Source organism: Camarhynchus parvulus, chromosome 12 (genome assembly GCF_901933205.1).
Source record: "Camarhynchus parvulus chromosome 12, STF_HiC, whole genome shotgun sequence".
NCBI lineage: Eukaryota > Metazoa > Chordata > Aves > Passeriformes > Thraupidae > Camarhynchus > Camarhynchus parvulus.
This window is the reverse complement of record NC_044582.1, coordinates 19,399,528-19,423,128: the sequence shown is the minus strand read 5'-3', so window position 1 is coordinate 19,423,128 and position 23,601 is coordinate 19,399,528. Positions and strand designations below refer to the sequence as shown.

The 23,601-nt window shown below is 55.2% G+C and overlaps 1 protein-coding gene across 3 annotated transcripts in view; it reads right to left on the bottom strand.

Moving 5' to 3' along the window:
• Window positions 1–23,601, bottom strand: part of GRM7 (glutamate metabotropic receptor 7) — a 193,852-nt gene that overhangs the window by 67,823 nt on the left and 102,428 nt on the right. For 2 of the 3 annotated variants that reach the window (XM_030956622.1, XM_030956623.1), the window contains exons 3-5: window positions 19,864–20,005; window positions 16,551–16,705; window positions 967–1,107 (exon numbers count right to left, since the gene is read on the bottom strand). In XM_030956622.1, the coding sequence (XP_030812482.1) occupies window positions 967–1,107; window positions 16,551–16,705; window positions 19,864–20,005 (438 nt within the window). The remainder of the gene's footprint in view (window positions 1–966; window positions 1,108–16,550; window positions 16,706–19,863; window positions 20,006–23,601) is intronic. The other variant, XM_030956621.1, reaches the window with a different exon arrangement.

Genomic DNA, 23,601 nt, shown 5'->3' with positions numbered 1-23,601 from the left:
CATCAACTCCTCATGTGAAGGCAGCTGAGAACCAGGGCTCCAGAGCCACCCACGGCATGCCAGGGTCAACATTGCAATTTGGAGGGGCAGAGGATGACAAGGGCACCTCTGTGCAGTGAAATCCCTGCGCTGTCACATGACAAAGCCCTGCCGGACCAGTGACAGCTCTGCAGGGACAGAACCCCCGGCCCAGCCTCAGCACCACATCCCAGCACAGACAAAAGCCTTCATTTATCCCAGCAGCACCCAGCAATCCCCAGGGGACTTCTTGGGCAAGGCAGATGAGCTTTAAAATTTCTCCTGCTCACCAAAATACATTGGGTAATGCTCCAACCCAAACTCCCCCCACATCCTGTGGGCCAGGATCTGTGTCCAGGAGTGCTGAGCTGCTCCCAAACTCCCTCCACACTCCTCTGGTGGGAGTTTTCATCAATTTTCAGCCCAAGTAAAGCAAATCCTCCCGTGAGCTGGTTTCCCCTGATCACAGCTGAAGGCAATCGCCCACCATGGCACATTCCAGCTGCTGCTGGGAGATCTGAAGGGGTTGGGGGGAGGCTGGGGGGGCAGCAGGTGACACCAGCTGTGGCTTCTGTGTCACAGAGGCACGTTGTGCTTCTCCCGGGTCTCTAATCATGGAATCCCAGAATGGGTTGGGTTGGGAGGGACCCCAAAGCCCACCCAGTGCCCCCCCCTGCCATGGCAGGGACACCTCCCACTGTCCCAGGTGCTCCAAACCCCATCCAGCCTGGCCTTGGGCACTGCCAGGGATCCAGGGGCAGCCCCAGCTGCTCTGGGCACCTGTGCCAGGGCTGCCCACCCTGCCAGGGAACAATTTCTTCCTAAATTGTTCCATCCTCCACCTAAAACAAACAAACCAACCCCTCCAGCCACCCCTCACTCAAACCAAAGCCCTGCTGGTGCCCATGCCCAGGGCAGGAGCAGGGCAAGGGTGGGTTCGTTCCTCACCTGTGCATTTCCTGTCCTTGTCCTCCTTCTTGGAGCCAGTGATGGTCAGCTTGCAGTTGAAGTTCTCCTCCCAGTACTCTGCAAACCACACGTTCCTCCTGTTGTTCTCCAGGGTGCGAGAGGTGAAATAGGTGTCAAAGCCTGCAGGGGGAGAGGGCAGGGCTGGGGCCTGGCTGCTGTGCCCTGCAGCCTGGCACCTCCCTGAGTGCCCAGCACACGCTCTGTGCATGCCAGGAACAGAGAAAATCCACATTTCCTCAGCAGCTGCATCCTGCAGAAAATGACTCTAGCTGCCAGGTATCAAACTGGGCAAGACAAACGTACAACAGATCAATATTAGAAGAAGTTATAGGGGAAAAGCATGGATTAGAGATGTGCCAATAAGGAGTGGAAATAAATGCCATGGTGCAGCTGATATTGGGCTGAGCTCCACACTAATTTTGCTCTTGGCCTGCCCAGATTGCAGGGGAGGCACATCCACCTCAGCAGGCTGCCAGCAGCACCTCTGTGCTCACAGATCCCCGCTGGAACCAGCAGCCAGCCAGCACCACCTCCACAGCATCCATCCCCTATTCCTGTCCCACTGCACTCTGGCTTTCCCTGGCAAACAAGGTTTGCAGGAGCACAAATCAATCAGAGCACGTCTGTGTGCTCCCACACAAAGCCTTTTGTAGTTTCTCGTGTCTCCTCTCCCCGTGCAGCTGCACGCACTCACCTGCTCAGACAGAGCATGGCACAGGCAGCAGCTCCTGGCACACAGCAGGGCAGTGCTCCACAAACCATGGACAGGCAATGCTGCTCCACCTGCAGCCCTGCCTCAGCTCCTGGGCCCCAGACCCTGCTCAGGGCACCCCAACGCTGCTCCTGGCCCCCCCAGACCCCGCTGGTTCCCTGCTGTACCCTCCCAGAGGCAGCTGCCCCTCTGGAGCTCTGCCAGGGGCTGTGCCAGCCCCTCCAGGGGCAGATCTCACATCCCACCTGTGCTGGGCTCACCTGGCTGTGCCTGCTCCCCTGGGCACCTCCCAGCCTGCTCAGCCCAGGCACAACAAGAGCTTCTTCTTTACTAAGGGAGTTGTGGAGGAGGTCAAATACCCAAATCTGAAACCTGGATGAGGCAGAGCGGGGGTGGGGAGGGTTGAGAATGCTGGCTGTGCCCAGAGGAGCTCCAGGTGAATGATCTGCCATCCTACAAGTACAATCCCACTGGGGAGGGCATCTCACAGATGTTTGGGCACTCCAGCTGCTCTGGCACTGCAGAGGAGGCTGCAAGGATGGGAGCAATGAGCTCCCACAGCCCAAGCCCCATCCCAGGGCTCTGCAGATGCACCTCCCAGGGACAGGGGAGCCTCCCCGGCCCTGCAGCCAAGGATCTCCCTGCTGGGGAGAGCCACAGAGGCTGGCACAGCACAGGATGGAGCAGAGGCTCAGGAAATCCATCTGGCACGGGAAACGAGCACGACAGTCCTTCCAGCAGGCCAAAAATAGCACAAAGGCAGCTGTTTGCAAACTGGAAAGGAGATGGGAACGGGGTCAATGCCTGCTCTCCCTGCTCTGTGTGCCAGTGACCCAGCTCCAGGCTGGGCTCTGCCAGGGCTGAGGCTGCTGCTCTGCACACAGCCCAGCCCCAAGGCACAGCCCACGGTGCCCTAAAGAGCAGCCAGGAACAAACGGCAGCACTGAGCCCCTCCAGCACTGAGCCCTTCCAGACACAGCAGCCCCGAGCCCCTCCAGCCCTGAGCCCCTCCAGGAACAGCAGCACCGAGCCCTTCCACCCCTGAGCCCCTCCAGGAACAGCAGCACCGAGCCCTTCCAGCCCCGAGCCCTTCCAGACACAGCAGCACTGAGCCCTTCCACCCCTGAGCCCCTCCAGGAACAGCAGCACCGAGCCCTTCTAGCCCTGAGCCCCTCCACGAACAGCAGCACCGAGCCCCTCCAGCCCTGAGCCCCTCCAGGAACAGCAGCACTGAGCCCTTCCACCCCTGAGCCCCTCCAGACACAGCAGCACCGAGCCCCTCCAGCCCTGAGCCCCTCCAGGAACAGCTGCACCGAGCCCCTCCAGCCCTGAGCCCTCCCAGGAACAGCTGCACCGAGCCCTTCCACCCCTGAGCCCTCCCAGGAACAGCAGCACCGAGCCCTTCCACCCCTGAGCCCCTCCACGAACAGCAGCACCGAGCCCCTCCAGCCCTGAGCCCCTCCAGGAACAGCAGCACCGAGCCCTTCCACCCCTGAGCCCCTCCAGGAACAGCAGCCCCGAGCCTTTCCAGCCCTGAGCCCCTCCAGGAACAGCAGCACTGAGCCCTTCCACCCCTGAGCCCCTCCAGGAACAGCAGCACCGAGCCCTTCCAGCCCTGAGCCCTTCCAGACACAGCAGCCCCGAGCCTTTCCAGCCCTGAGCCCCTCCAGGAACAGCAGCACTGAGCCCTTCCAGCCCTGAGCCCCTCCAGGAACAGCAGCCCTGAGCCCCTCCAGACACAGCAGCACCGAGCCCTTCCACCCCTGAGCCCCTCCAGGAACAGCAGCCCTGAGCCCCTCCAGACACAGCAGCACTGAGCCCTTCCACCCCTGAGCCCCTCCAGGAACAGCAGCCCTGAGCCCCTCCAGACACAGCAGCACCGAGCCCTTCCACCCCTGAGCCCCTCCAGGAACAGCAGCCCTGAGCCCCTCCAGACACAGCAGCACTGAGCCCTTCCAGCCCTGAGCCCCTCCAGGAACAGCAGCCCCGAGCCCCTCCGCCCCTGAGCCCCTCCAGGAACAGGCTGAAAGCTCACCCACATTTCACCTGCAGCCTCACCAGCAAACGATGCAGCTTGTTAAACCCAGGTCCCCCCTCCAGGAGAGGCAGCAGGGGGGTGCCAAGGCCAGAGCACAGCCCCAGCCTGAGGCAGCCCCTGGGACAAGGCAAGAAAACCACAAGGTGGCTGGGAGGAACCCTCAGGGCTGGGCTGCAGCTCTGTGAGTCCTTGGGGCACTCGGAGCTCCACGCCACTTCCCAGCCCTCCAGTGGGGACTGCAGCTTGATGTGAAACCTTCCCCAAATGAAATGAACCAAAGTGCAGGAAAAGAGACCCTGGGGTGGCAGAGACCCCCAGCCCTCCCTGCTCTGCTTGTCCTGATGCAGGGACTCCACCTGGGCGTGCCACAGATCGAGTAAATGATGGGTTAAAACTCCTGGGACACCTGCTGGAGCTAACTAATACCGAATGAGTCATTTAGGAACGTTTCTGTGCCAGCACCGTTTCTCTACACAAACCTTTCTGTGATTCTACGATTACCATTTATAGGATTAAATTCCCTAAGGGAAATATGGATGGGGCAGAATCCAGCTTTTATGGACACACAACCAAAACTTCTTCCTGTAAACCTGCGTGTTTCGGTTTTCCTCCTGATTAAAAGAGCATTTCAAAGGGGATATCCAGTCCCAAGATCTACAGCATCCATACAGCTGGGAAAGAGCACCAATAAACCCTCCCCACGTGCCAAACTCACCGACCTCCGGGGAAAGTGCTCTATAACTTAATAATGTAAAATCAATGAGTCCTGATAAAACTGTAATAGAATTCCATATGAATTACTCCGAACCTTTACAGATTTAATAACAAATAATAACATTCCCATTGATTGGTTTAATGATCCCTCTGCATTCACAGGCAGGAATATGGATCCCTATTAAAAAGGGAACATTTTTTACCATTCTTTCCTATTGACTGGGACAAGGGTGGGGGCGGTGACAGTGGGATGGGCTCAGCCCTGGACAGAGCCCTGGTCACTCCATGCCCAGCCCTGGTCACTCCAGGCCCAGCCCTGGTCACTCCAGGCCCAGCCCTGTGCAGCCCCTCTCCTGCAGTGCATTCCATTCCTGGGAATGCTGCTCCTGGAGCCAAGGTCCTGGAGAACCCCCCAGACCCTGCCCTCCTTCCCAGCCTGGGAGCAGGGACCTGGGGTGGTTTGGGCTGGAAGGACCCTAAATCCCACCCTAAATCCCACCCAGGCCACCCTGCCATGCAGGGACACCTTCCCCTGGCCCAGGCTGCTCCAGCCCTGGCCTGGGACACTGCCAGGGGGGATTTGAGCAGCCAGGACTGTCCCCACACCTCCCAAGGGCTATCCTGCGGGTCTGTCTGTGCCAGTGGACATCTCAAATGCTTCTCTCATTTCAGAGCCTTTTCTGGGACAAACCTGACCCATAAACGCTCAGGTGAACAAGGCAAACGTTCTAACCACACACCCGGGGCTGTGCTTCACCTTTCTCACTGAAAACACACAGAGAGCTCACCCACACAGAGCTGAGCTGAGCCTGCTGGGCTCAGGGCCCTGGGGATTCCATGACCCAACAAAAACCACTGGCTGCTGAAATGCACAAGCAGGAATGATCACTTCTCAGCCCTGCTCGTGACCAAGCACTGCACTGCTGTGACAAGATTTAGCGATTCCCCAACGCTCTCCATATTTCATACTTTAGCAAATTACTTTTTCAGCAAATACCTCTAAGAGATATAAATAGTTCCTTTATGAGATTTTCCAAATCACAACGAATCTCTTATTACTTCAAATCACTGTGATTTGATTAAATCATTATTTTTACACATAGAAAGATGATACTACCTAAAGAGTTCATTTATTTTCCCCCACGGGACAAATACGTACATGAAACACATTGTGATGAGACAGAGGAGAAAAAGGGGGAGCTGGAGGGGGGACTGGGGAAGGGGACAGGATCCCAAACCCTGGGAGGAGCTGGGGACATCCAGGTGAGGGACAGGGACAGCACCACCAGGGATGCTCGGCAGAGCCAGGAAATAAACCCTGCTGGCCCCAGTGCAAACCCCAAAGGATGGATTTCTAATGTGGCCCTGCCTCTGTGGCTCCCTGGGATGCCATTCCTGCCTGGGCAGGGCTCAGCTCCTGCCAGTGCTGGGAGCTGTTCCTGCTCAGGAGGCCAAGCCAGGCACAGGGACAGCCTAGCAGCAGGGGTTTGTTACCAGGAGGCTCAGGAGCACACCAGGGACAGACACAGCCTGGCAGCAGGGGTTTGTCACCACGAGGGTCAGGAGCACACCAGGGACAGGAACAGGGAGTCCTGGCAGCAGGGGTTTGTCACCTGCACAGCCAGCAGCACACCAGGGACAGGGATGGGCTGCAGGACACGGGCAGGGCAGCCAGGAGAAGCCGATTTCCCCTGTGGAATGGAGGTGAGGGCGGGATGCAGTGCTGGGTTGGCACCAGCAGCAGCCGAGGGGGCTGTGAGCGCCAGGTGCCACCAGCACTGCAGGAGTTCAGAGGCCCTTGTGCCACCTCTGCTTGGCCACTGCACCAGCACACGCTGCAGGCCATCCCCTCCATGTGTCACAGGGGACTTCAGGGCCTCGGGGCTAATTTAATAAGGAAAATCATTAAGCCTAATTAAACCACAAAATTATTGACCCAGTGCATTTGCCATGCGCCTCGAGTGCTTTCATTGCCCAGGTGAGAGCAAATCCAACATATTGACCCAATTTCACTGGAGCAGGGCTGGGACCAGTTTATGATATTTTTACTCCTCTATTTAGTCCCAAGGATGTCCACACTACTGACAGCCAGTTATTTACCCACACAGTAAATCATCACCTGCTATAATTATTGACGCCAATTGAGCTGAAAGCAGCTACTCAAACACTTTTCCAATTTTGCTAGCATTTAACCCAAAGCAGTTTCATTTACTGGCATTACAGCTGGGATAAAAGCATTGGGTGGGGACTGACAGCATCAATTTCAGGACAGCAAGTCTCTCTGCAGATTTTCTGCTGCTGCCCAGCCACACACTGTGGGGTGGTGTTAAGACAGTCTACAGATATTTGTTTGACCTTCTTGCTCGGTAAAAAGGCCATAAAATAAATGATTTCATTAACTTCCATCACGCCATGAAAGTGCTTTGCAGCTGTTTTCTTTTTCAACAATTGCAGATTGTAACTGTGCAAAAGGGTTCTTTAGGTGGTGTCACATCTGACTTTTATATCCATGACATAAATCAGGTACAGAGGAAGTTCCACTCAGGGCAGACCTGGGATTTTGGGCTGTTCTGATGGGCAAATAGATAGATATAGATAGATATAGATTAGGTAGGTAGGTAGATAGATGATAGATTAGATAAATAGATAGATGATAGATAGATTAGATAGATTAGATAGATAGATAGATAGATAGATAGATAGATAGATAAGATAGATAAGATAGATAAGATAGATAGATAGATAGATAGATAGATAGATAGATAGATAGATAGATAGATAGATAGATAGAGAGATAGAGAGATAGAGAGATATAGAGATAGATCAGAAGATAGACAGACACACAGATAGATATTGGCTGTGTCCTCATTACCACCACGGTATAAAATGACACAGCTGAGGTGAGATCTCAGCCAGTGCTGGGTGGGGCAGCCCTGGCAGGGAAAGGTTCACACACAAGGCTGCTCCTGTTCCTTATTCTGCATCCCACAGCCCTCAGGCTCCTCTCGCTCCCTGGGAGCTCCCGTGTGCACAGCACCAGCAGCACGAGCCCTGGCTTTGTCTCTCCAGTTCCAGTTCCATTTCCAGCTCAGCTGGGGGGTTCCCCTGCTCAGCAGGGCTGGCACAGCCTGGGCTCTGAGAGCTCCAGGCCCCCAAACCACCCAGATTCTGCATTTGCAGCCCAGAGGCTGGCACAGGTACGAAATCACCTGGGCTGGTTGCACAGCTCAGCTGAACACTGCACCTCTCTCTCCAAGGGCTCCTGCTGCAGCAATGAGAACTCCTGGGAGCTGCAGGAATGAAAATTCCTGGGAGCTGCAGGAATGAACAATTCCTGGGCATGGCAGGGAGCAGAGTGCCAGCCAAGGGACAGTCACTGCCCAGCCCAGAGCTGAACCAGGGCACCACGGCCACTCCAGGCAGCTCTAGCAGCACCTCCTGGAGCAGAACCCTGCCAGCAATTCTTCCCTTCCTGCTGCCCACTTGCTGGAAATGGGCAATTTGTTTTGCCAGGACCTTTATCCATGAACAAACCCTTTTCCTCAGACCTGAAGATGAACTGAGAGCTGTTTAGCAAATAACAGAGCAGCTGGGGCTGCCCTGGATCCCTGGCAGTGCCCAGGGCCAGGCTGGACACTGGGGCTGGAGCACCTGGGACAGTGGGAGGTGTCCCTGCCATGGCAGGGGTGGCCCTGGGTGGGATTTGGGGTCCCTCCCAACCCACTGGATGTTCCCTCCCATCAGTTTCCCAAGTTCCAGCCTCCCAGTCTTTGAGCAGCAGCTGCTCCACAGATGGCCTGTTCCATTTTAATAATGCAGAGCAGCAAAAGCTGAGATGCAGGAGGTCAAAATGCAGAACATGAGAGTGCTTTCCTCCCTGCTCAGCAGCCACCAACAAAACGCTCGAGCCTCTCCTTAAAAGCAGCTAAACTCCAGTCACTCACTGCATAATTTAAACCAGGGTGAAAATACAGAGATCCCTCTCGGCTGGGATGCAGAGACTGCAGCAGCTCCTGAAGACACTCAACAGGTTAAAATTGTAATACAGAATTATAATAAAATGCAAATGCAAGGGGCTGCTCTGCCCAGCATTCACTGCACCGAGTCCTTCAGAATTAAAATTATAATAAAGAATTATAAAAAACGCAAATGCAAGGGGCTGCTCTGCCCAGCCTGGCTGCACTGAGCCCTTCTCACCCAGAGCTGATTTCCTGCCTGTCCCTGTGATTCCCATGCCAACAGCAGCACCTGCAGAGTGTGCCCAGCTCTGTGCAGCCTGGCCTGGCAGTGCCAGCTGTCCCGGGCACAGGCAGAGCCCCCAGCACAGCCCAGAACAGGCAGCTCCACTGCTGGGGACAGGACAGCTCTGCCCAGGGCTGCCCTGTCCTGGGCAGCAGGCACAGCTGGCACAGCTGGCACAGGGGCTGCTCAGCCCCTCAGCCCCTGCCAGCTCACTGCCCATGCCCTGCACACAGACATACCCAAGGAAATGGGAAGGGACCCTAAATCCCACCCATCCCACCCCTGCCATGGCAGGGACACCTCCCACTGCCCCAGGTGCTCCAGCCCCAGTGTCCAGCCTGGCCTGGGCACTGCCAGGGATCCAGGGGCAGCCACAGCTGTGCCAGGGCTGCCCTCCCTGCCAGGGAACAATTCCTAACTCCCAATATCCCATCTGAACCTCTCCATCTCATTCCCTCATCCAGTCACCCCCTGCTCCTGTAGAAAATCCCTCCTGCAACCCCTTCAGGTCAAGATCTCCAAGATCTCCCCAGAGCTTTCTCTTCCCTCTGAGCAACCTCAACTCAACTGAAAATAGAACCAAACCCCTCAAGTTGCAAGATAATTTGTATTCCCCTCTCTTCACACCAACACATTAACCAAATACATTATTTCCATAATGAGGAGATGAACATCTGTGTGGCTTCCCAAAATTTCAAGTGGCAATACTCGAGACAAGTATTCCCTCTTTGGGACTGACACATCAGCATTTCAAATAACTGCCACAACTAAAAATATCATTTAAATTCCAGGGAGGTCAAAGACAGTTCAGGTGTGGTTTGGATTTCAGGATTTTTAGATAAAGCAAACCAATTGGATTCCATGAAATTAAATTGCTGCAGTGTTGGACTGAATCATTTGTACTTGGGTAAGTGAGGTGCTCAGTGCAAGCTTTGCAAGGATGGGAAAGACAACCACCAGAGGCAGGGCTGTGTCCCTGAAAGCTGCTGTGGAGAGCCCAAAGCCCTGGGTCAGCCCCCCTTGGCAGCAGAGCAGCCCCAGCTCTGGTGGCTTCACCTCCCCCTGGCTTTGGGACAACAAACCTGCCCAAAGCCCCCAAAAACCAGCTCACCCCACTGGATCTGGGATCTTCTTCATTGGCAATTCATGCTCTGGGAAGCAGTAATTAAAGAGAGAAGCAGGAACCAAAGGTGAAAATGAGGATGAGAAGGATTTCTGCTTCACATCTGGGCTCCATCCTCTGTGACTCAGCGAGGGGGCTGAGGGCTCCTGGCACAGGTGGGCACTGGGGGCACCCAGAGGGAGGAACTGGAGAGGGAGTGAGCCCTGAGAGCCCAGGGAGGTGGCACTGGAGAGGGAATGAGCCCTGAGAGCCCAGGGAGGTGGCACTGGAGAGGGAATGAGCCCTGAGAGCCCAGGGAGGTGGCACTGTTGTCACCAGCCCAGTGCCACCCCTGCCCAGCCAGAGGGGCTGGGGCTGTACCTGTGCCATGCAGGTGCCACGAGCACTGTGGCACCACACCACGGGCCCTAATTAGGCCTCATCATCATTCACAAGCAATTACAGCATCCTGCACAGAACAGCCCCTGCAGCCACATCCTTCCACCCCAGCTCCTCTCCAAGCACGTGGCTCCAGGGACACAGAAAAAGCTGGAGAACAACAGAGAGCTGGAAAAGAGCCTGCAGCAGGCTGCAAACAAACAGAAGGAATCCAGAGGGAAGTTTTTACAAGTATTATTATGCAATAAACTCTGGCCTCCTGCTCCCCTGAGGAGAGGCAGGAAGGGCTGAGGGCAGCACATCATTCCCAGGGAATATTCCAGGGAAAAATGAACCCTGAGCTCCTTCCTTTGGCACTCAGGGGCTGTGAGAGTAAAACACTTCAGAGCCATAAGCAAGGAGAGAATTTCATTCTCAGTTTTGCTTAAGTCACCACTCTTTCATTGTTTTTTCTAAAGTTCATACTGCCCAAATAAAAAAGGAGCAAAGCAGCTCATGTTGGAAATGAAAACAAAATGGGATTCAGATCTCTTTGGGAGAAAAACAACTGAGAATTCCTGGGACAGTTTTCTCGGCTTGCAGCACTTGTAGTTTTTAATTTTTAAACATACAGGCTCATCCCTGTGCTGGATCTGAGCTATCCCTCAGCCTTCTTGCCCAGAGCCTCACAAACCCCATCCCCAGGCTCTGGAACTGAACCATTAATCTGAAATCCATCTGAATCCCACTGCTCAGTTGCAGCAGTTCTGAGCTCAGACAGCTTTTCTCCACATCAGCAAAGCTTTTGCCAGACTTTGTAAATAATTCAGCTCCAATCTCCGTCCTACCCTCTGTCCAGCTGCTCCCCACGCAGACAGAGCACGCTCACCCCTGAGGGAGGCAGGGGGAGCCGGGCAGGGCAGAACGGGAGAGGAACCCCAGAGCTCTGCAGGGCTCAGTGCAGCCCTGGCTGGGACCTGCCCAGCAAAGGGCAGGGCCAGAGAGGGGCAAAGGCGAGCACATCCCTCGCAGCTGAGCTCAGAACAATCTCTGGGAGCCAGGGTGAGCCTTGGGGATCTGTTGTCCTCTTACTGCAGGGGTTCCACACTGCTGTCTCCTTATCACAACAGTTCCACACCTGCTTGGTGTTTCCCATGGGCAGCTCTCAGAGCTCTGACTCCTTCTTCACAAAGCACCCAACTGACTCCAGCTCCCTTCTCAACACCACCCCACTCTTTTATAGCATCTCCTTCTCACTGGGTACAGCTGTGGCCTGGTAAAGTCAGGCCTGCTCCTAATCTTTGCTAATTGGCCCAGCTGTAACTCCTTAGGGGTGAGATTACTTTCTACACCATCTTTATTTTCTGACATTCTATTCCCCTACAGGGATCTCCTCTGGGGTCAGGAGGACCCAGCTCAGAGCACCAAGGAGCAGGGCACAGCATCACAGCATCACAGAATCACCCTGCTGCACAGCTGCTCTATGAGCTAACAAACAAACAAATATATAAATAAATGCAATCTCCTCTTTCTCCTCTGAAAGCCTCTCAAGTTCCCTGTACCTGGCTGGGCGGGCTCTGGAGCTGTTCCCCCCTTGCCAAGGAGTGATTCCTCTTTCATGTGCACTCCTCTGGCTCACTGTCTACTGCAATTATGCAAATAAAATGCAACTTCATCCTTTCAGCATAATTACATCAAACACAATCAGGCTATATTAAGACTGACTTAAGATGAATGAATTCAGTTCATCTAATGATTTCCTAAATCCCCCCCATGGGACTGTGGCAAAGAGAATTCTGTCCCAAGAGTGACATCAAGTACCAAGACAAATAACTGTGGATCTGGGGCCTGATCCTACAGAAAGCCAAACACTTGAGGCCCCTCTGGAGTCACAGGCTGGGACATCCCCAGTGGCAGGAAGGCAGGAGCATCAGCTGCTACCTGTGTGCAGAGCTGTAACAGCACAGCACACCTGCAGCTCACACCTGGATTTTGAACCGAAGTCACTGCTGGGGGTGAAGAATAATTTGGAAAATGCTTTTTTTCTGTGCAGTGAGTGTTTGAGTGTATGAGCCGTGTGAGCAGCAGCTCTGCAGGCAAACCCTGCTGCTCCAAGGTGTGCCCTGCACCCCTGAGCTCGCAGGGACACCCCTGCCAGTGCAGCTGAGGCTCCCTGGCTGATTTCCAAACATGATTCCACGATTCCCTTCCCTGGGGCACAGGCAGGGCCAATATTCAGCCAAGGCACGCGAGCTGCAGTGCTCTCTCTGCTTCCAGCCAGGTTTCTTAGGAACCTTCTTCCATCCTATCCCAACCACCATTCAAGAGAGATAAAGCAAAGGGAAAAAAGAAGAAGAGATGCTTTTGAGGATAAAGCAAGGCAAGCCCCTCATTCCTGACTCTGGCACAGAGCTCTCAGCAAATGCAGAGGGAACTGAGCTGTGCCCTGCCCTGCAGCCCCGGGATGCTGCATGGGGAGGAGCTGGGCTGGGCTCAGGGCTCAGCTCCACTGCTCCTTCCTGCAGCCTGGTTCCTTCAGCTTGCAGGGAAAACCAAGGGGCTCCATTTCTTTTATCTTATGCCCTCATCAAGAGCAGAGCGTTGCTGAATTTTAGATGCTCATTTCTGAATTTAGATGTTCATTGCTGAATTTTAGATGCTCATTTCTGGATGATGAAGGAATGACATTAAAATGTCCTATTGCTCTCTCTGGTCTCGTGGCCAAATGAAACTCAAAGGCCAGAAGGGGAACCAGAACAACCTCCAGCAGCCTGGGCTGAGGAAAGCAGCAACCCAGAGGGGCCAGGGGCTCCCTGGGCATGGAGACACCAAGGCCCAGGGGTTCCTGACACATGCCCTGGCTGTTCTCCTGGGAATGCACAGAAATGGGACCAGCCTGAAAGGGGAACGTGGGAGCTGAGTGCTCCAGCAGCCCAGGGATGAGCTCTGAGCACCCCCAGCCCCTGGCAGCAGGAGCAGATGGCACATGCAGATGGCATTGGGGACAGCTGGACAGGGCTGGGGAGGGCAGGAGCAGGCAGGAGTTTGTGTGGGACAAAGTGCACATTTGGGCTCTGGGGGTGCGGGGCACGAGCCAGAGTCCAGGCTGGTGGCAAGGGCAGGGATGGGCACTGGCCCCACAGGCAGCACGGCAAAGGCTCTGTGGGCAGCCCAGTGAGTGCTGGGGGAGTCACGGCTGTCCTGGGCTGTTTGGGAGCAGGGGACACTGCACATCCTCCCGCAGCCTCCGAGCTGGGGGTGATGGTTTATTTCTAGAAATGCTGGCTCAGCTCCTCTCCCTGCAGAGGGGACGGGGTGTTTGTCTCAGGAGTTTATCCCCCTGGTTCAGCCTGGATGGCTTTGTTTCAGCTCACATTCCAAAAAGATTGAAGAAAACAGCTCTAAGGCATTTCTAAAATAAAAAGATGTCAGCAAATTAACAGTGGTTTGAAGGCCCTTGTATTTCTGGGAGGATGAAACCTCTGTGTTCAACCCTCTGGGATCACCACTTGGGCTTCCTGTGTTTTTCAATCTCTCAAAGTAAAATTGACCCACCAAACTCATATTTGTCTCAATCCTGATCCCTGCATCATCCTTCAGGTGCATTTCCTCACAATGGAATTGGAGTAGAAAATGCTTTAGGAAATGCTTTAGGGGCTGCTTTGCAGCCCCTCCTTCCCCAAAGGCCCAAACTGCTTTAATTAGAAATGCTCTTCAAGCACAAGGTTTGGATGCAGCCAGTGAGACTCACATTTCAGAAGGACATCACTGGTCTGATAAAGACACAGCACTTTCAAGCAGGCTGCTGGGACTGAGGAGGATATTTGAAACCTGTTGACGTGCAGTTCTAGCAGAAGTGCAAAATGAAATGTAATGTAGTAGAACTGGAAAATGAAATGCTGTTAGACAAGGCTGCTCCCCAAATTGGCTCTGCCTGGATCCAGCTGCCCAGCAGCACAGCCTTCTCCCCTTCTCCTCACTGCCCTCTGCTCAGCACCAGCCCAAACCTGGGGCATTTACACTCCTGTCAGACACAGAGCAGCTGTGGGCAGCAAATGCAGCGTTGCCAAAGCGGCTGCCCACGGCCCCTCGCAGCGCTGCCGCCATCCCCGCCTTTGCCATGCCGCTGGTCCCTGCTGTCCCGGCTAGCGCGGTTCCCGGCCCTGGTTTCGCCATCCGCGCGGCCTCGCCCCTCAATTCCGCCTCTCCGAGCCCGCCCAGCAGCGTCACCGCGGCCCCGCCGCTTCCCCCCCCCGCTACCCGCGGGCCCGGCCGCTCCTCCGGCCCCTCAAGTTCCCCTCGCCCCCGCGGACACAGCGCCGGTGGCGGCCCAAGTTCCGTCCGCGTGCGCCGCTGCCTCGCCCGCGGCCGCCGCCCGCCCGGCACGCGAAGCGGCACGCCGACTGCCACGCGACCGACGCGCGACCGGCACGCGACTGCCACGCGACTGCCACGCGACCGCCACGCGACCGCCACGCCGACTGCCACGCGCCCGGCACGCGCCCCCGCACGCGACTGCCACGCGAGCGCACGCGACTGCCACGCGACTGCCACGCGACTGCCACGCGACTGCCACGCGACTGCCCGCAGCGCCCGCACGCGACTGCCACGCGACCGGCACGCGACCTGCACGCGACGCACGCGACTGCCACGCGACCTGCACGCGACGCACGCGACTGCCACGCGACGGCACGCGACTGCCACGCGTCCGGCACGCGCCCGGCACGCGCCCGGCACCGCGACCGACGCGCGACGCACGTGACTGGCACGCCCCCGGCACGCGGAATCTGTAGAATTTTTCCTAAGTAAGGATGTTTTTTATGTTAGAGCCTTGTAACTTTCCAGCCTGATCAACAACAAAGGAGATGTAACTGTTGAAACAGAGGAACCAACAGGCTCTGTGTGATGTCCTGTGTTAGCAAGCCCAAATACTTGTCAGTAGAATTGCTAATTCACGGCTGCATGTTTCAATAATGTCAGACCTAGAGGGCGGTTAACAAATGCTGGGAAGAAGGATGTACCACTGATGGTAGAGACAAAGGATGCAGAATTTATGGGCCACAAGAACATATGGGAGAACCCCAAAGAAAAGGAAAAACTAACGAGGACAGCTCCTCAACTGAGCAGAATCAGCTCCCATTGGATAAAAGGGAATTCCAGCAGGGGCACATCACAGGAAACCCACTGACCCAAAGGCAGAGAAAGACAGAGCCCCCTACTCTGCCAGGGACACCTCACCCTGCCCAGGGACACCTCACCCTGCTGAGCCCTTCCTGGAACACACAGACCCCAACAGGTGTGTCTGTGCTGAAGGACACCTCAGCTACACACACTTGTAGGCAAAATGCACTTTAGGCACCACAGCAATCCCCCAGCCCATGTGCAAAATGCACCCAGGCTACTCCAGGCACTTCCCCACTGAACCAGGAGATATTTGCAGGCTCAATAAACACAATTTTTTTTCAGGTACACCAAATACAGTGATATTCATACCTCCAATTTAACTGACTTTGTACACCTGAACTCTCGCACTCTGCCATCCTCACTCACTGCCTCCAAAACCCCCTCGTGCTTCCCATCAGGAGTTTAATGCGTAACATAAAAGGAAAATATTTTAAAACAAACAAACGTGGGAAGTTTTTGTTTCTGTGTACTGTTGACAGAATTTTTGGTTCTGTGTCAGAAACCCTCAGGGATGAATACAGACAGTGGGAAAAGCTTATTAAAATATCCTGCTTTTCAGAAACAAACCACTTCATTGTCTGTCAACTTTCTGTATTTACGGAGAAATAACATCCAAGAGTGCCTCGGGGGGCTAAAAATGTAAAAGAGTGAAGCAGCTGATCTACCTGAGAGGAATAACTGATGAGCAGGGAGTGCAGGCACAGGAAACATGCAAATATTTGGTTTTCCAGGGAGTGAAGGCACCAGAACCCATTTTAATGTGGGCAGCGTGTTCAAGGACTGGGCCAGCAGAGCAGTTGGGTTTCCCTGCTCAGTGCCTCCCCTGGAAACAGCTTTTCCTCCAGAGAACACACACCCTGACCAACCTCACTGGTACCCAGAGGAAGCCGTGTGGATGCTGAAGCATCTTTACCACAACAGGGTTAACAAACCGAGGTGAGATCAGACTACAAACACTTGAGAGCATAAAGGGAAGTTGAGAAAGAAAGGGGTTCAGCAAAATAAGCTTCCCAAAATTCACCACACACACACACACACACACACACATCTGTACAGGTGTGGGTATTTCTGAAGCACACAGGTGATATGGATAAATACAGTGCTTGATCTGAAATAAAAGTTAAGCTGAGTTTAAATGGAAACCACGGATGGAAACATGGAGTTTTAGTCCTTCAGCAGAAAAGGTCTCTTACCCTCGATGGTGGCTCTCTTGGGCAGGATGGTGATGGCTCCCTCGGCCACGTCCTCCTGCTGCAGCAGCGGGCTCACCTTGGAGCCCCAGGTGTCGGAGCCCACCCAGAGGAAATGGCCCACCTGGTCTGCCCTCTTGGCTGCTGCCAGGATCTGCCTGTGGAGAGAACCGGGGGTTGGCATCGGGGCACTGCCACGGGGCTGCTCCAGGGAATGGGGGTGGCACTGGCACAGGGGTGGCACTGGCACAGGGGTGGCACTGGCACAGGTATTGCTCCAGAGGATGGGGTGGCACTGGCACAGGGGTGGCACTGGCACAGGTACTGCTCCAGGGAACAGAGTGGCACTGGCACAGGGGTGGCACTGGCACAGGGGTGGCACTGGCACAGGTACTGCTCCAGGGGATGGGGTGGCACTGGCACAGGGGTGGCACTGGCACAGGGGTGGCACTGGCACAGGTATTGCTCCAGGGAACAGAGTGGCACTGGCACAGGGGTGGCACTGGCACAGGTATTGCTCCAGGGAACAGAGTGGCACTGGCACAGGGGTGGCACTGGCACAGGTGCTGCTCCAGGGGATGGGGTGGCACTGGCACAGGGGTGGCACTGGCACAGGTGCTGCTCCAGGGAACAGAGTGGCACTGGCACAGGGGTGGCACTGGCACAGGTATTGCTCCAGGGGATGGGGTGGCACTGGCACAGGGGTGGCGCTGGCACAGGTATTGCTCCAGGGGATGGGGTGGCACTGGCACAGGGGTGGCACTGGCACAGGTGCTGCTCCAGGGAACAGAGTGGCACTGGCACAGGGGTGGCACTGGCACAGGTGCTGCTCCAGGGGATGGGGTGGCACTGGCACAGGGGTGGCGCTGGCACAGGTATTGCTCCAGGGGATGGGGTGGCACTGGCACAGGGGTGGCGCTGGCACAGGTATTGCTCCAGGGGATGGGGTGGCACTGGCACAGGGGTGGCACTGGCACAGGGGTGGCACTGGCACAGGGGCTGCACCCCGTGGGCTCAGGGGTCTCCTCCAGCCTGACTGGGCTGTGAAGAGGAGGAGCAGCAGCACATTCCTGAACCCAGCAGAGCTCAGGGGTTTGGGACACTCGGTGTCACCAGGGCTCTGGGCAGCCTGGGCCAGGGAAGGATGGAGCTGGGTGATCTCCAAAGGTCCTTCCCAACCCAAACCATCCCATGGTCCATGCAGCACCAATGGGGCTTCTCTTTAAATTCACCCTATATCCCACAACCAAATTATTAATTCCACTAAAACTTTTTCCATTGACTTTACTGAAACTTTTCCCTAAATTCTTTTTGTCTCGTTTTGTGGGACTAGGCCTCTCAGCAATTGATGATTCCATCACAACTTTAAGCTAATTTCAAATTCTGGACCCAGAATACGCAAGTGCATAATGAAATATAAAATATTCTTTGTGTTATTTTATGAGCCCATTCCACATGGTTTAACCTTGAGCATCCAAGTCACTTTATCACTATTAACTTTCATTTGCCATAGAACAGACTGAACTAATGAATTACACCAAGCAGAATGAGCCTGGAGAGGGGCGTGTGTTTGCAATTCCTCTGAGGGGAAAGGTCAGCTCTGCCACCCAACAGGAGCATGGAAAAGCTCCAGGAAAAGCTCCCAGAACCAGGGCCCCATTCTCCAGCACAGGCTGGGCATCCATGAGCCAGGCAGCAGCAGTGCCTGGTGCTGCCCCCATTCCCAGCTCCCCATATCCCCTGTGCCAGCAGTGCCCGGTGCTGCCCCCATTCCCAGCTCCCCATATCCCCCATGGCAGCAGTGCCCGGTGCTGCTCCCATTCCCAGCTCCCCATATCCCCCATGGCAGCAGTGCCCGGTGCTGCTCCCATTCCCAGCTCCCCATATCCCCCATGGCAGCAGTGCCTGGTGCTGCCCCCATTCCCAGCTCCCCATATCCCCTGTGCCAGCAGTGCCCGGTGCTGCCCCCATTCCCAGCTCCCCATATCCCCCATGGCAGCAGTGCCCGGTGCTGCTCCCATTCCCAGCTCCCCATATCCCATATACCAGCGGTGCTGCCCTTCCCAGCTTCCCATATCCCCCATGGCAGCGTGCCTGGTGCTGCCCCCATTCCCAGCTCCCCATATCCCCCCATGGCAGCAGTGCCCGGTGCTGCCCCCATTCCCAGCTCCCCATATCCCATATACCAGCAGTGCCTGGTGCTGCCCCCATTCCCAGCTCCCCATATCCCCCATGGCAGCAGTGCCTGGTGCTGCCCCCATTCCCAGCTCCCCATATCCCATATACCAGCAGTGCCTGGTGCTGCCCCCATTCCCAGCTCCCCATATCCCCCATGGCAGCAGTGCCTGGTGCTGCCCCCATTCCCAGCTCCCCATATCCCCCATGGCAGCAGTGCCCGGTGCTGCCCCCATTCCCAGCTCCCCATATCCCATATACCAGCAGTGCCCGGTGCTGCCCCCATTCCCAGCTCCCCACATCCCACATGCCAGCAGTGCCTGGTGCTGCCCCCATTCCCAGCTCCCCATATCCCATATACCAGCAGTGCCTGGTGCTGCCCCCATTCCCAGCTCCCCATATCCCCCATGGCAGCAGTGCCCGGTGCTGCCCCCATTCCCAGCTCCCCATATCCCATATACCAGCAGTGCCCGGTGCTGCCCCCATTCCCAGCTCCCCATATCCCATATACCAGCAGTGCCTGGTGCTCCCCCATTCCCAGCTCCCCACATCCCACATGCCAGCAGTGCCTGGTGCTGCCCCCATTCCCAGCTCCCCATATCCCATATACCAGCAGTGCCCGGTGCTCCCCCATTCCCAGCTCCCCATATCCCATATACCAGCAGTGCCCGGTGCTGCCCCCATTCCCAGCTCCCCATATCCCATATACCAGCAGTGCCCGGTGCTGCCCCCATTCCCAGCTCCCCATATCCCATGGCAGCGTGCCCTTGCTGCTCCCTTCCCCCACCCCCCATGGTACCAGCAGTGCCCGGTGCTGCCCCATTCCCAGCTCCCCATATCCCATATACCAGCAGTGCCTGGTGCTGCCCCATTCCCAGCTCCCCACATCCCGCATGCCAGCAGTGCCTGGTGCTGCCCCCATTCCCAGCTCCCCATATCCCGCATGCCAGGAGTGCCTGGTGCTGCCCCCATTCCCAGCTCCCCATATCCCCCATGGCAGCAGTGCCCGGTGCTGCCCCCATTCCCAGCTCCCCATATCCCCTGTGCCAGCAGTGCCCGGTGCTGCCCCCATTCCCAGCTCCCCTATGCCAGTGGCTCCCAGCACAGACCTTTCCCTGGCCCAGGGAGGGCCCAGGCTCACCTGATGTCCTCGTCGTGGGCGAAGATGACGATGGCCCTGGCGTTGGGCGTCTCCAGCAGCTGCCGGATGATGCGGTCGTAGTCGATGCTCTTGTTCTCGCGCTCCTGGGGGATCTTCAGGGACTGGGCGATGCAGAGCCCACCTGTGCCAGGAGCAGAGCACAGAGGGACCCTCAGGGGAGGACGGGCACACGTCACAGAGCCCAGCATGGGGAAGGCACGGCCCACAGGGAGCCCGCGAGGGGAGGAACTCCCCCAGGGATCACTGCCCTTCCTGCACCCACGGCCAGATCCAGAGGGATCTGAGCAATTCCTGCTCTGACAGCACAGCCTAACCTGGGGGGGGTCAGGGGTTACACAGACTGTGCCCACCCCACTGCAGAACGGCAAAACAAGCAAAGAAACGGGCAGTGGAAGGATGAAATGGAATTAAACCAGGAAACAACAGCAAGCTGAACAAGCCTGAACTGGTGAATAAACCCCAAAACAACAGGCTGAGAGACAGAAGGTGCTGACAGTGTACTGGGCAGGTTTATCTCACTGGGGGCTGAGACTCTTTTTGATTTTGCACCTTGAGGGCTGCTGGGGGAAAATGCTTCCAGTGGAATGACTGACCTGGAATGGGAACAGCCAGAGTTGAGATATTGGCAAAACCCACACCGTGCAAGGAAAACCCCTATTCCTTCAAGGGCCCACCACCCAACAGATGGACAGACACAAACAGTGAAACCTCGAGATAAAGTCTGTGAAAGGGATTTCTCATAAACACCCAGAGAACACAGCAAAGAGCATCAGCACAGCCAGACCAAAAATTGCCCACTTTTAGCAGTTCCTGTACCACAGCTGTCTAGTTTGTTTTAGAAAAAAAAGAATTTTAAAAAATCCCATCTCCCATCTCCACTGAAATTCTGCTTGTTGCTGGCAGATGAAAACACAACTTTTGCCTTAATTATTTTGTTCCTCAGCAGTAATCACTTTCATCTTTTACAGCATCTTTGATACCAACCTGCTCACCATAGTGCACAGAGCGTTAATTAATAACGTATCAGAGCTCTTAATAAAAACCAGCAGTGGGGATGAGTTAATTAAAAGGCAGCAGGACAAGGGAGAGATTCACAGATAGGCTTTAAAACTCAGCTTTAAAAGTCCTGTAATTGAAGCACTGGAGAAGGTGTTGGAAGGTGAAGGACGTGGAGGAGGAGGAGGCTCGAGCCCTGGAGCATCCTCCTCATCCCAGGGCAAAGCAGACCCAGAGAGAACCAGGGGACAGCAAACTGCTGCTTGCAAATGTGAAATCCAGCTCCTGTGCCCATCCCTGAGCCCCTCACAAAGCAGGCCAGCCTTGTTTTCCCTGATTTTTGACAGAGAGAAGCTGAGCTGCAGCTGCCTGAAGGCAAAGGAGCTCTGCTGGGCCAGCTGCTCCAAAGGCTCACTGGAACAAAAGCATTGTTTCATGGGGAGAAATGAAACGGTGAACAGGAAAGGCTGGAAGTGAATAAAGGAGAAAAATAACCCCCAAATTTTTCTGTCTCATATAAAACATTTGTTTTGCAATTATCACAAAATTTCTGGGCTTTCTGCAACCTTTCTTTTCCCCTTTAAAAGCAAACACTACTGAGCTTTAAAAATAAACTTCATTTTAAATGAAGATTGAAAGTCTCAGTGCCAGCGAGTTCAGAAACCTGGACAGTTCTACATGCTCGATTTTCCCCAGTCAGAATGAGACAGAATGAACCCAAGGCCACGAGCAGTGATGTGCAGCTCTCCCAGAATGTCCCACTTGGCAGGGACCACACAGGCAGTGGTGACAGGCACACCCAATTTGAGCCTTCCCAAAAGGAGCAGATGCCATGGGGCCCCGCTAGCCTTGGCACCACCTCTGCTCAGAGGAATGAAGGATAAATGGCAGCAGGAATTAGGGATAAATGGCAAACACCAGTGTGCCCTCTGTCACCCCCTGGCAAGCAGGGTGCCCAGGGAATTGGGTGTCTGCTGTCCAAAAGGCACAGGGGAGTAAGTTCAGCTTCCATATCCTCATGCCACATTCCAGCACAACAGGAAATGTGCACAGTTATTGAGAGCGTCAGGTTAATTCACAGCACTTCCAAGGGAAAAACCTCCGAGGGAATTAGGTGGGAAAACCACGAAAGCTGCAAATTCAGGATCTTGTCCTAGGATCCCTGCAGTGATCCATTACCCCTGGTGGCCTGGAGAAGTGACAAATGCTCCAAGCTGCACAGAGTGCCTGGCAAGGGGCGAGAGCCTGGGAGCCAGAGACACCCCAGGACCGAGCAGGGGCTGCCCCTGGGGGTGTCCCAGGCCAGGCTGGACGGGGCTGGGAGCACCTGGGACAGTGGCAGGTGTCCCACTGCGGCAGGAAGGGTGGAACAAGAGGATCCTTAAGGTGCCTCCCAAGCCAAACCGCTATGGATGGGATTTGTGGGTCCCACGCCATGACCCAACCAACACTCAGGCTGCTGGGATAAAGGGTCCATCCCCCCACCCACCCTCCCACAGTGGGTCACGCATCCACCCACAGAGCGGGATCCATGGCACAGCCCTCTGGGGGATGAGCACATGCTGGCTTTTCCCTGGGAATGCCAGGGCTGTGTCAGAGCCTGGCACGGAGGTCAGGGGGCAGCCAGGACCCAAACCAGCAGGGAGCACAGGGGCTGGGGACACAGCAGAGCCTGAGCTGTGCCCTGAGCCCTGCCCTGGCTGCTCCTGTCACCAGCCAGGGTCTGTGCACAGATCCCAAACGGGACAGGACTGCTGGGAACGTGCCTTGAGCTGCTGGATTTTCCAGCATCAGCCTCATTCCATGGCTGTGACAATGGGAAGCTGCCAGCAGCTCACATCCCAGGCAGCAGACACAGAACTCAATGGTACAACTCACTTTAGAAGTTTTTTGACCAATCACACAAAGCAAAATCACATTGACAGTAGTTCTATCCAATCACCATAAGCACATCTACCTGTGGTTGAACAATGCTTGATTATTTCAAATAGAATATCTGCTTGTGAGCCTTAAAACATAATGCACAGAGCTCCATTATTAAGCTTAGAACTTCCCAATATCTCACCAGATAAACTTTTCTGTAGCTTAGGGAGTTATTCTAGACAAGGGTAATACACAGACCATTGTTCTATTTGTCCTTGCTTTTCTACTTTTTAAACAATTTTTCTGCTGACCAATCTCATGGCTGCTGCTTGGCTCCAATGGCAGTTCTGCTGTCTCTGGGGCCTGCCTTTTGCAGCTTTCCCAAAGCCCTCTGATTCTGTGGATTCCCACAGCTCCTGCCAGCCCTGAGCCGTGCCCCGGCAGGCAGAGCCCCGGGCTCTCTGCAGGCACCCAGCAGCTCAGGGTTGGGGGTCCCAGCGCTGGCGCTGCAGTGCAGTGCTGCTCCAGTAGCCATGGATACCCATGGCTGGCTGCTCTGTGGGCTCTGTACAACACTAACTACGTTATTCTGCTGCCCTGGAATGCTCCAGGAGCTGTTTTTCTTATCGCCACTTAATTGGATTATCAGGTAGCAAAAGAGACAATTGAACATTTTTTCAGCTGATTTATCTGCAGAGATCCCCTTTTGGGGGGAATCACTTCTGGCAACGCTGAAAACATCACGTCACAAAGTTATGCTGCTGCTGCTGATTATTAAAAGGAACTCTCAATTAATTTGATTAATACGTTCCTTTAAAATTAGCAGCTGCCAGGAGCTGCCTCCTGGGTGTTTATCAG